Genomic DNA, 12,992 nt, shown 5'->3' with positions numbered 1-12,992 from the left:
TAAAAACAAAATGAACAACAGCTAACTGTCTTCTCTCTGATATGACAGTAGATGTACATGTGTTGAATAATGCCATTCTACGACAGGTGTATGAGGAGAAGACAGAGAGTAAGAGGAAAAAAGAAAACAGAGGAGTGAGCTCATATTTTTCCATCAAAGCCAAACATCCCTGAGGTCTCAATGACCTCAGAGTTTGTTATCTCATGTTCCCACTAAAATGACTTCTCTGATACAAGATACTGAGCATGATTTGATGTCTTCTTCAGATTGCAGTATTGTGAGGAGGTATGTTTGTGAGTGTGGCATAATGAGAGGCGGTAACCTTCATCTCACAGTACGACTCCTGAAACATGACAACTGCAGGATTTGAAAGGCTTTCTTCATGTCTGCACCTTCATCTGCCTTATGCGCCTCTTGTGCGCAGCTCTTATTAGTTGAAGTGCTCGAGTATTTTGGCAGGAAAGAAGTCGGATGGCGTGGAAAGCGAGTTGGACTTCACTGCCTTTGGCAAATACCCACTGGGTCCCACCAGGCTAGGAGGATAATGGTAATCCGATGCAATTTAGAAGGTTTCTACAATTTTATGCTTTTAGGCCTGTAGCGTGGATTAGGGTCTCTGTGGTTTACACCACTCCCCCCTCACACACACACACACACACACACACACACACAGACCACACAGACGGCTCAGCTCAGCTGGTCACAGTCTGTTACTGAGGCCACTTCACAGGTGTCCACAAATGTACTCCACTGGATCAACAGGCTTTTTTTTTTCCATTTTACCTTATACTGTGCAGTCTGCATGTTAACTGTCATATTACTTCAAAAGATTCACCTCAGACATGTTTTTAAGACATGTAAACATCTGCCTTGAATAATAATGTGTGTCTATTGTAGTTTTTGAGTTTGCTTTCCATCGCAAAAAAAAAAAAGAATAAATTTAAAAAAATCATTATCAGTATGCAAACTACGTCTCATTTCATAAGTTTAACTGCTAGACACAAGATGTCTCCTACTTCACTGTAAAGTCCATTCTCAGTGTATGAGCTCCAGAGATTACAAGTTTTCCACATCAAACTGCAACTTGCACAATAGACCGCAATTGGCTAGTTGTGGAGTCAAAAAATAATTTTGTCCTCACGCACAATGAATTCCGAATTAAGGTGAGCACAGAGCAACAAACCATTCAGCAAATGAATATGAAAACAACCTCTTAAAGTGGGCTCAAAATCTGCATATGATGAACAAATTATCCATAATTTAGAAAGACAAAATTATGGATAATGCTTTATTAACACGTCGGTGAATTCCAATTTAATTTCAAATAATCTCCTAAGAAGTTTCCTGGAAGGAACCACATAATTTGGTACTAATTACAGGTAAAATAGAGAGAGATCAGTTGGTACACTTCCAGTACAACCTTGAGGCTTTTACTCAGAGAATAGCAGGGGAGCTACACATGCAGAATGTGAAATATGTCTCCAAATAAACATCCATTTCAAGTTTCCAATAATAAATGAATGAGTAAAGTAACTAGGATTTAAATGGAGCAATTACTACCCTGGAAATTCATCTGGAAGTCAATAATAAAGTCAATGTAACTAAAATGACAGTGTCAGAACTTTGTCTCTGTTCTCCCTGCAGTTAGGAACAAATTGCATAGCTCTTTCTTATTAGGAAATAAGTGACCTATTAAAAAAAGCATTACCAAACCAACATTTAACTAACATAACCAATAAGAACCAGTTACAACATGTCTCCCACCAACAAGAATCAGCTCTAAGACTTCACTGTGTGCTGTGATTGAGTTCATCAAAACTAGTGGGAAAATGAGCCAAGAGGTCAAAATAGAAAGGTAGAACTAGTCAGTAAAAGACTGAAACGTCCACTTCTGCCACGACACAAACCTGTCCAATACCAAAACAAAACCTAAACATTGACAGTTAACCAAGATGTTGTATCCCTACTGAGTCTACAGGTGTTCATCAGTACCTGACGGTGTGTGTGAAATCAGTAAACTCATCAAGTACATGTACAAAATGAATAAGGAATGGAGGGAAAACTATTTGTAAATCCCTATTAATAAAAAAGTGCTTTACATAAGACATAAAAAGCCATACAGGATATAGAGGAAACACATGGTGATATAAAAGATACATAGGATTAAAAGACAGAGAGAGGAAGAGAAAATTAAGTTAAACTTGTATAAATCAGAATAAACAAGAAAATGAATAAGTAGTCAAAAATGTAATTTAATACAATGCAGCGGCAAATAAAAATTGTTTTAAGCCTCAATACTGCATTATTCATCAGTAAAGGAAGACTAAAAAAGGGAAAACATTATTTGGGGTGAGATATAACCTATTCATATCAGGTAAATGCAATCTTTCCTGCAAGACTAAATAAAAGGCACCACCTAGTGGTCATGACAAGCAGGATGACTGTGACTGTGACGCCCAGTGACACACAGTGGGAAATTAAATGTAAATTAGCAGGAGATCCACAGATATTTATAATAAAAACGGACAGAGAGGTTTAGGCTGTGTCAGGGTTCACATTAAAACCACCATCAGGAGCATGAAAAGATGTCAGGAAACAACAGATGATTTATGACAAGGGCATCAGCTAATTGGTCAGTTGCATCAATTAGGCTGACGATGTCACAGGCCTGACAAGTTTGTATGATAAGCCTGTTTCCGGCAGACATTTTGACCTGTCGTAGCAGGAAAAACACAGGTGTTACTAATAATGATTCTCTGCTCTGTTCATATCTCCCAGTGAACCAGTGGTAAACAAATCCAGCCCTCCAACCAAAATATTTGGCCTCTGAGGAAAACTGCTTCCACTTTTATAGCTCTAACAGTTAGTTTTTATCCTCTAGATAACAACATAAACAATGACCTTATTAGGAAGCTGTAAATGAAGAGGCAACTGTTTATTGTGTGTGGATTTCCAACCACACACATATGTTCACACATTAGTCATTCTTTCGCACCTCTGGGTACAATTCCAAAACTGTTTTGAAAATACTTTTTATTCTTAATTGAACTGAAATAAACAAACAAATAAGACCTATAGGCTTGTGTTTCCACTGCATCTGTAAACTCTGCCATCCAGTGAATCCATGCTGGAAAAAACACTGGTCGCACGGCTACATCTAATTACTGCAATTAGCCATGACGGTATGCCTTGTCTGGACCCTGAACCTGAGGCAGCTACATGGACTTTTGTGAAATTAAACCTGTGCTGTTCCAACTGTGACACGTCAAAATGTCCTGTTAAAAAGGGTTACTGAACATCAACAAATATCAGTGAGAAGTGATCTCAACAAGGAGACCAAAGTGACAGTAATTAGCACATAGAAATATAAAAATAAATATCTGAACACTCATCTAAAAGGTTCAGAGGAACTGAAATTCTAATTGTAATGTTTTAGCAGACAGTACATACGCATACATATATATTAACCCACTTCTGTTTAGCTAAATGTTTAGAATTTTGTTTGTATCAGTACTGTCCTGTAACTTGTTTCACTGAGAACTGGGCTTAAATTCCTTCATGTGTGTGTCAAAATATGTGGCCAATAAAGTTGACTCTGATTGACACAACTGAGTAATCAGCAGACACACCTGGCTTTTATGAGCTGATGATGGTTTCCAGTCTTTTTTTGGAGAAACTCTTAATTATGAATCAGGTCTAATGTATCGATAGCTGTGAACATGTCCTTAATTCAAAACTCTTCTATTTTTTCCTCCCCGATTCTTTTAAGAGCAAACACCTCTTTGTATACAGTGAGCGAATTAAATACTAATTTCTGGCCCTCTTTCAGCTCCCACTCTCTCTACAAGACGCCACAACAAAGATAAATCACTTTTTATCGCAGCTTCCTCAGCCAAACTGTACAAACCCACAACTCTATTTGCCACCCACCTGCCAGCTCATCACACTGTGCTCCGCCAAGTTTTAACCGTATGTATCGTGTCCTGTGAATTTGCGCTGTTGGCTGTGTTTGAGTTCAAAATTACGCGTTTTATTCTATAAACGTCTGAGCAGTTATTAAATGAATTCCTCTGGCTGTGGCAATTAAATGATGGGGACTTGAAAATATGAGAGTAGACGTAAAATTGATGGATGAACCCACAATTTGTCTTTCCACAGTTATTATGAGGGATGGAAAGACATTAAAAGCACATTGTAGGGGGTGCAGATTCTTCTTCATTTATAACATGCCTGGAAAAAAAAGAAATGTTTGATTTATTTTATGTAGATGACCACATTGCATAACTTGAATTACAGATATGTATACACAAGCTGGCGCATAGATTTGTATTTAAAGGCAGAAATGAGCTGATATTTACTGAAAATAATGTTGCTTTACCAGAGGGATTTAACCAAAACACATCAACTGAAACATAACCCAAAATGACAGTTACTACATTTTTACTATTTAAAAATAATCTGTTAAATGGTTTTTCTACAATACTATGGCTGAGCCTATTTCAGGCTTCGAGTTTACTGTGTGTGGTTCTGCAGCATTGTGAATTAAAAGCCCTGTGTCATCAGTATTACTGAGATGTGCGCAGCGCTTTAACAGTTTTGTATTTTCAGCAGATTCCCTAAAACACAAAACTCATCCTCTGTGATTGGTCGTGGCTCAGCATGCCCCATTGTTCCATCGGCCCGTTTGTTCGCTTGGTTTCCTATGCACAAACAAAACTTCCTGCACCCAGGCAATATTGGGCTCCTCTGTGCTTTGGCAACCCGAAATATTGGAATCTCTGACTTTTTCTGAAGGGAATAAAAGATAAAGGTATGTAATCAATACAAAGACATCATGTGTGAAGTGCCATATGCACACCTGTGCGATATTCTGTATTTTACAACGGTAAAAAGCGATTATTTTCTGCATTTGGTGGTTAACCACTTGAACATGGATTTTAGCTTAAAACAGCTTTAAAATAAGAGTGGAAAACCCCACTTTTTATAAAATATTCAAACAAGATACCATGTTTTCACATCACCGAATCTAGCTGTAGAAAATATTCCATCTTGCACATTGCTTTAGTCTTTCTGATTAAGCGTCCCATGTGTGATACCTTTAGAAACACTGTGATCTTGATAGAATTTAACATTAATATGTGTGGGTTTGAAAAATGTTCATCAGCACAAAAAGATTTTTAAGATGGACCCACCTCTCAGTGTGGTAGTGATAAAGGTTGATGACTTGCTAATGACTGAAGTTTCTATAGTTAGATCTGTCCTGCTCCAACATAACATTTGTAGCATCCTGCTGAATTTATTTGGATATTGTTTTATTCATATCTAGTGCTGTGCTCTGAAACAGGAAGTACCCACTATAATTGGCACAGCAGGGGCCAGATGTGATGAGGGGCCCTGACCTGCACTGTTTTCTTTCTTTCTCTCCGTGTGTCAGTCAGTGTTTTTCTTCAGGATGTACAGCTTCATGGGAGGTGGCTTGTTCTGTGCCGGAGTTGGGAACATACTCCTCATTGTCTCCACGGCAACTGACTACTGGATGCAGTACCGTCACTCCAGCAATTATATGCACCAGGGCCTGTGGCGGTACTGTGTGCCCGGGAAATGCATGACACACACAGACAGTATTGGTAAGACTCCTCTGCGTCTTCCACCCACTGCATGTGTACGGGCAGGCAGATCCTCATTTATATTTATTAATTCACTGACAATCGGTCTGTGACCTCAGCACTAACCCTGGTCAGCACTGAGGTTACTTCCCTTTGGGAATTTTTTTTTTTTTTTTTTTGGGAGGGGGATGTTTCGAGTGCAGATTCAAGTGCAAATAAGTTGGAAATTTATGTTACTGTCATGTAAATGTTACCAACAAAGCTTTCAAAAACGTCAGATATTTCTCTCGCTGCATTAAAGTAAGTGATTTTTCAATAGAAATTGATATCCCTGCTTCATTCATACATGTTAGGCACTACAAGTTTCATTTTCAGTACTCTACCCTTTGTTAGATGCACCAAGGGGGTACTGAGCCATTTTTAAAACATTAGATGGCAAGCTAGAGCTGTCTCCTAGACGAAGAAAAGCGTCAATACCTATGAAAACATAACACAAGTTGGGTGTATGAAATAGGTAAAAAAAAACAACAACAACAACAAACATTCAGTATTCTTCATTTAGTACTGGACCTACTTCTACGTCTGGTCTCTCAGGTCTCAGACTTTCCTTGTCTCCTCTCACCCACAGCGTATTGGGATGCTACTCGGGCCTTCATGATTCTTTCCCTGCTGGCCTGTTTTATTGGCATTGTGATAGGCGTCATGGCCTTCATCCACTACTCCTCCTTTGATGGGTTTGACAAGACATTTGCAGCTGGCATCCTCTTCTTCATCTCCTGTAAGCTCCTCACCTAATAACCACACGCAAGCCCGTAGTAAAGATGTTCTTTACTACGTTTGTCTTTTTTTTGTAGGCTTCTTTGTGTTGCTGGCCATGGCTGTCTACACGGGGGTGACGGTGAACTACTATGGCAAACGCTATGGCAGCTGGCGATTCTCCTGGTCCTATATAATGGGCTGGGTGGCAGTGGTGCTCACATTCTTCTCAGGTATGCATCTTGCCACAGGTGGAAATCACCTTTTTCCTCATCGTTATGCTCATATTTTGTTGTTCACGCTACAGTTCATATTTCTTTTTCTTAATAATCTTATCACTTTCCTCTAGGTATCTTCTACATGTGTGCCTATCGGATGCACGAATGCCCAAGAAACTCTAACTCACGCTGACCTGCCAAAGACTTCATCACAAACACATGCACACACACTCCAGCACTGGTCCATAATATACAGCCAAGAGGAACCAATATCCCAATGAATTTTCTTAGCACTTCCTGTAAACTATATAGTGACAATGAAGCAAAATAAATAAGAAAAATTATTTGTTTATTGTCTTCTTTGTCTCGCTGCATTAATAACATTTGTAGAGGTGCACAACACTCTGTGGTACCAGTATTGGTCCTCATGTGGTGCACACATAACGTGATCATTGAATTTCATGCTCTGCTACCAACAACAGCATCAATGTCCAGTTTAAACTCTAAGTGAGCCTGAAGTCACCATCAGACAGTCCACTTGATGAAATACTTATCATCTGCTTCTTTCACTAGAAAAAACAAGGTATGTGCTCAGGGAGTAGTGTAACACATGTTACAGACAAGAGTGTGAGTTTGGTTTCAGAAGCTGAGGACATGATGAAGTGGACAACAATTATTAAATGAAATGCATTTAAAGCTCTGTATTGCAACCTTATTAAAATCATTTTAGTCCCATTTACAGCTACCTAATACTGTATTTTCTGACACAATGTTGTATTTGCATTTTTACTACAAAGACACAATACTAATTGTACATGAAAATATGGACTAAATTATTTTTTAACCCAAAAAGCAGTTTGCAGCACCTTCAATCAACTCTGAGTAGCATCTGCAGGTATTCATTTCAGGCCACACAGCCCCTACTATACCACTTACTTCACCACTTACTCTAGCTTGTTTGCTTATACCCTTGATCAAATGGTAATAACTGAAGGAGGCTCAGATAAGTGTATTAACCCAGATCTTCTCTCAACTCTCTTGTTCTCTCAACACCTAAAATCAACAGCAGAATAAGATGGCATGGTAGCTGCTGAAAGGAAAAGAAAAGTTAAGTATAAATTGCAAAACATTTTTATTTAGTGTCATATTTCAAAGTAAATATCAACCATTGTGACCTCATTATCAGCTTATGAAGAAAAAAAACATGCTGCAGTATTGCAAACATAAATTGGGTTAACTAAATGTAACACGGATGCTTGGAGAAGCCGCCATCCAAAAAAGCCACAGTGAAAGTGCTGCCCTAAGCCTGGAGTATGAGAATTTAGATCATTCCAATATTATGAACATGTTCACCCTTCACACTAACCTCAAAAGAGGAAAGACAACAAACTCATGCAAGTCTGGTCAACCTCTAGTTTAGTCCACCTCCTCGATGGTGGGGCCTGAGGATGCTCCTCCTCCAGGAGCACTGCCAGATCCGGGGAAACCACCTGGCATCCCTCCTGGCATTCCACCCGGCATCCCCCCTGCACCCTGGTACAGCTTGGTCATGATGGGGTTACACACCTTCTCCAGCTCCTTCTGCTGGTGCTCAAATTCATCTTTCTCTGCAGACTTGAGAAAAGAGAGAAAGGGGGTGTGGGTGTGGTGGGGAATTTCAGTATCAATCTGATGCCAGTCTGACAATCATTTTAACACTTAAGCTTGCAACCACCAAACTGGACTATCCCTCTGACTCATACCTGGTTTCTGTCGAGCCAGTTGATGACCTCGTTACACTTGTCCAGAATCTTCTGTTTGTCCTCGTCGCTGATCTTGTCCTTCAGCTTCTCGTCCTCCACTGTGGACTTCATGTTGAAGGCGTAAGACTCCAGACCGTTCTTGGCAGCCACCTTCTCTCTCTGCACATCATCCTCAGCTTTGTACTTCTCTGCTTCCTGGACCATACGCTCAATATCCTCCTTGCTCAGGCGACCTGAGCAGCAGCGGCAGCAAAGAATCATTTTATTTTCACATGAACACAAGGCTGAATACTGTACATCTGATTTCACATTCAAGATACGGTGATTATGTTATATCTTACCTTTGTCGTTTGTGATCGTGATCTTGTTCTCCTTTCCAGTGCTCTTGTCAACTGCAGACACGTTCATGATGCCGTTGGCGTCTATATCAAAGGTCACTTCAATCTGAGGAACCCCTCTGGGAGCGGGGGGGATTCCAATCAGCTCAAATTTCCCCAGGAGGTTGTTGTCCTTGGTCATGGCCCTTTCACCCTCAAACACCTGTGGATATGTCAGGTCAACCCATCAATGAAGATTTCTTTGAAATATAAGGCCTTTTCTACACTAATTGACTCTATTTTTTTAAGCTATACACAGACAAAAAAATGAAGGTGGTCATACTTGAATGAGCACGCCAGGCTGGTTGTCTGAATAGGTGGTAAAAGTCTGGGTCTGCTTCGTGGGGATGGTGGTGTTCCGCTTGATGAGAACAGTCATGACTCCTCCAGCAGTCTCAATGCCCAGAGACAAGGGGGTCACATCGAGCAGCAGCAGGTCCTGCACATTCTCAGATTTGTCGCCTGACAGGATGGCTGCCTGCACAGCTGCACAACAAATGGGTGGATTTGAGGTTTAAATGTGTGGCTTTTTATCAGCATGAGTTAGTTACTGATATATATTCATGGCCAAACAGGAACCATACCTGCACCATAGGCCACTGCTTCATCAGGGTTAATGCTCTTATTGAGGTCCTTCCCATTGAAAAAGTCCTGCAGAAGCTTCTGGATCTTGGGAATGCGAGTGGAGCCTCCCACCAAGACAATGTCATGGATTTGAGCCTTGTCCATCTTGGCGTCACGGAGAGCCTTTTCCACAGGCTCCAGGGTTCCTCGGAACAGGTCTGCATTCAGCTCCTCAAACCGGGCCCTGGTGATGGAGGTGTAGAAATCGATGCCCTCGTACAGAGAATCGATTTCGATGCTGGCCTGGGTGCTGGACGACAGGGTGCGCTTGGCCCTCTCGCAAGCCGTGCGCAGACGGCGCACTGCCCTCTTGTTGTCGCTGATGTCTTTCTTGTACTTGCGCTTGAACTCGGAGATGAAGTGGTTGACCATGCGGTTATCAAAGTCTTCTCCGCCCAAGTGCGTGTCGCCTGCTGTGGACTTCACCTCAAAGATGCCATCTTCGATGGTCAAGATGGAGACGTCAAATGTGCCACCGCCCAGGTCAAAGATCAGGACGTTTCTTTCAGATCCAACCTAGAATTTGAAATACTTTAACTGTAATCTGCTTGACAAGAGTTTTGGATACATCAACTTTTCAAACCTCATATTAAAAGCATATTAAAAGGAGTCCAAAAGCACAGATAAAACTGTCAAACAAACAAAACATTTTTATAGTTTATTAGAGAGAACATAACATGCAACTCTCCACAAAAAACACTTCCAAAAATACTTCAAATTACATACTGTATCAAGCTGTAGCCTAAGAATAATTGTACCTTTTTGTCCAGGCCATAAGCAATAGCAGCAGCAGTCGGCTCATTGATGATACGCAGAACATTAAGCCCAGAAATGGTCCCTGCGTCTTTGGTGGCCTGGCGCTGAGAGTCATTGAAGTAGGCAGGTACAGTCACCACAGCATTTGTTATGGTCTGCAAAAAGGGAATAATTGCACATAACAACATTTAATGGAACTTTAATAACATTTTGAACAATACACATTTTCATCATATTAAGTCAAATTAGAGCTGACAGATCTCTAGTCTATTAAAGCACAAATGGAGAAGTACCCTGTCAACAACTTGCAGCCACAATATTGGGAGTGAAGTTAACTGTTAAAATGTGTGTTGCTCAAGCAGACCTCCATTTCTAAATTCAAAAAATAAAAGATTGTATAAAGGTATTTTAAAAAAACTAAAACACCTTGCCAAGGTACGCCTCTGCAATCTCCTTCATTTTAAGCAGCACCATGGAGGAGATCTCTTCTGGGTAGAAGGTCTTGGTCTCACCCTTGTACTCCACTTTTACTTTGGGGCGTGAAGCATCATTAATGACTGTAAAGGGCCAGTGTTTCATGTCAGACTGGACAACGGCATCATCAAACCGACGTCCGATAAGACGCTTTGCATCTGAACAAAAAAGAAAATGCAATTAATAAGCAGAAACATCTAATCATATTTGATTTGTCTAGAGAAAGAAAATCTTACCAAATACTGTGTTGTTAGGGTTCAGTGCCACCTGGTTCTTGGCTGCATCCCCAATCAGCCTCTCAGTGTCAGTGAAAGCTACATAACTGGGTGTGGTCCTGTTTCCCTGGTCGTTGGCAATGATTTCCACTTTGCCGTGCTGAAACACTCCTACGCAGGAGTAGGTAGTACCCAGGTCAATGCCGACTGCTGGTCCCTTAGACATGGCTCCTGAGAATATGAAAGTAGTTAGCTGTTAATCACACACTGGCACTGACCTGAAAGTCTGGGTATATGACACATGAGTAACTTAAGCTCTCTCTGACCACTGTGGGTGGCTACCATGATGCACATTTGTAGCGTGGGGTAATGAGGCTATTATCAGATTCTGAGCTGCTCAAACAGAAGTGGGAACAAACTGTCTCAGTGAAGTGAAGGTCCACGGCACCTGTTTTCAAGCCTTTCCACTTTTGACAGCTTGGCAACGGCTGCCTTTATTATGGCAACAACAGAGAACAGGGAGGCAAGGACCTTTTCTAGGAGGCAGGTTTACTGTAGCCTGATAACCATCTGATAAGTTGATCAGACCATTGATTCATTGTCTAAGTCATTTTCATGAAAGAAAAATGGCCAAACTTTGTCTGATTTTCAACTTCTACGCTGTATGTATTTCTTTGTCTTGTGTAAACTTAAGGTTTCAGACAAAACAAGCAACTATTTTATTAAATTATACTTATATAAAATACCAATCAGAGGTAGAACTAGACCTGCTTTTACTAGTTGTTTGCCAAATTTGCTGAGTAAAATCTGATAAATTAGCTGATGGTTTCTTCCTAGTGTGACTCAGCAACAAAGTTACCAAGATGACTCAGTAAGCAGTAATTTCTTGGAACAGTGTTTATGGTTGCTACAGTAGCAGATGTTCAATAAACTGTAACGTTAGCCTAATGTTAAGCCACATGGGAGGTTTATTACATCTGATCTAGGAAATGCTTTTCATTCTGGTGGTGGGGTTTCCTGGGAGGGCACATGACAGTGGTAAAAAAAAAATTGATTCAGGGAGCAAAATGCAAATCGGACATGATGCAATTGGTTGTAATCAATCAGTTTATAAGATTGGAAATGGAATGAAATGAATCAGCAACTACTTTCATAATAGTTCAACTGTTTCATTTTAACTATGAGGAAATGCCTCTGAAATGTAGTGGAGTAAAAGTATAACATAGCATAACACAGAAATACTCAGGAACTAGCACCTAATAATGAACTAACTACAGTATCATTTGCAGTAAGTGCTGGTATTTTTAATTTGCACAACAAACACTAATAAGAGGTACTGGTTAATTGTTGTTAATACAAAACTGTAGTTTCCACATTTTTGTTAACGTTTTTATAAATTATAAAAGTAATTTGGCTTTGAGGGCAGGGGAGTGTATCCAAGCTTCAGCTGTCAACAGCAGTTCCACTACAGGAGGGCGTGTCACCGCTGATTTCAGGAGGTTAGGAACTTTCTGGACCATTCCTTTCACTTCCTTGTAACTTGCACTCAATTTTTCAAGACGCCATTTAACCTCCTCTGCAGATGTGCATCACTTTATACGGCATTTTGGCAACTGTGCAGACCAACCTCAAGTGCAAACCGCAGTCTGACTTGGCAGATAGGAGCCAGCGTGTTAAATTTGTCATTTCATACCTGTTGTTAGGCATGTTATCTATTTAACTTTCACGTTAAATAAATGTCAGATAGGTTGACACGCACGATAACGTGACAGTAAGTTAGTTTACAGCGTCAGTTAATAAAAGAAGTTGGTTTAAGTTACAAGTTACAGCCGTGTTTGAATAACAGCTAACAGATTAACCGACAGCAAAAATAAGCGTCAGCTAGCTAAAGTTTAAATAATATAAACATAGCGGCCGTTAACAGTCATGACGTAGTGGGATGGTTAACGTTAATTAACGTCAATTAGTAACAGTTTATGTAACGTTCATGTGGTTGTTCACATCCGTGCAGTAAAAGTTACAATGCATCCATCACCTCGCTATACTCACCTTCGTCAAATTCACAATTTGTCGTTTAAGCGGCTCAAGTTACAGTGGCTGTAACTAATACTGCAGACTGGCTTCTCCCGGAGCGACTCTGCCTCCCTCTCTTTCTCTGTCTCTCTCGGGTGTGACGGGTCCCTGATCCCCGCTGTCAGACGGTGTGTGGGAGCGGCCGCGCCTC

At 40.5% G+C, this 12,992-nt stretch overlaps 2 protein-coding genes across 2 annotated transcripts; one reads left to right on the top strand and one right to left on the bottom strand.

Annotated features, from left to right (window-relative positions):
* Nucleotides 1-4,731: 4,731 nt before the first annotated feature.
* LOC108899775 (lens fiber membrane intrinsic protein) lies at nucleotides 4,732-7,547 on the top strand. The gene is made up of 4 exons (XM_018700420.2): nucleotides 4,732-5,627; nucleotides 6,235-6,384; nucleotides 6,461-6,595; nucleotides 6,712-7,547. The coding sequence occupies exons 1-4, from the start codon at nucleotides 5,453-5,455 to the stop codon at nucleotides 6,771-6,773; spliced, it is 522 nt and encodes a 173-aa protein (XP_018555936.1). The 5' UTR covers nucleotides 4,732-5,452; the 3' UTR covers nucleotides 6,774-7,547.
* A 148-nt stretch (nucleotides 7,548-7,695) lies between these two features.
* Nucleotides 7,696-12,992, bottom strand: LOC108899774 (heat shock cognate 71 kDa protein). Its single transcript, XM_018700416.2, has 9 exons — nucleotides 12,818-12,992; nucleotides 10,790-10,999; nucleotides 10,506-10,711; nucleotides 10,082-10,234; nucleotides 9,284-9,839; nucleotides 8,983-9,185; nucleotides 8,664-8,862; nucleotides 8,323-8,555; nucleotides 7,696-8,194 (listed from the first exon to the last, which is right to left on the bottom strand). Exons 2-9 carry the CDS (start codon nucleotides 10,992-10,994, stop codon nucleotides 7,997-7,999), a joined length of 1,953 nt encoding a protein of 650 aa, XP_018555932.1. The 5' UTR covers nucleotides 10,995-10,999; nucleotides 12,818-12,992; the 3' UTR covers nucleotides 7,696-7,996.

The sequence above is a fragment of the Lates calcarifer genome, linkage group LG21 (genome assembly GCF_001640805.2).
Source record: "Lates calcarifer isolate ASB-BC8 linkage group LG21, TLL_Latcal_v3, whole genome shotgun sequence".
Taxonomy (NCBI): Eukaryota; Metazoa; Chordata; class Actinopteri; family Centropomidae; genus Lates; species Lates calcarifer.
The sequence above is the reverse complement of the archived record's forward strand: the minus strand, read 5'-3'. Positions and strand labels throughout refer to the sequence as shown.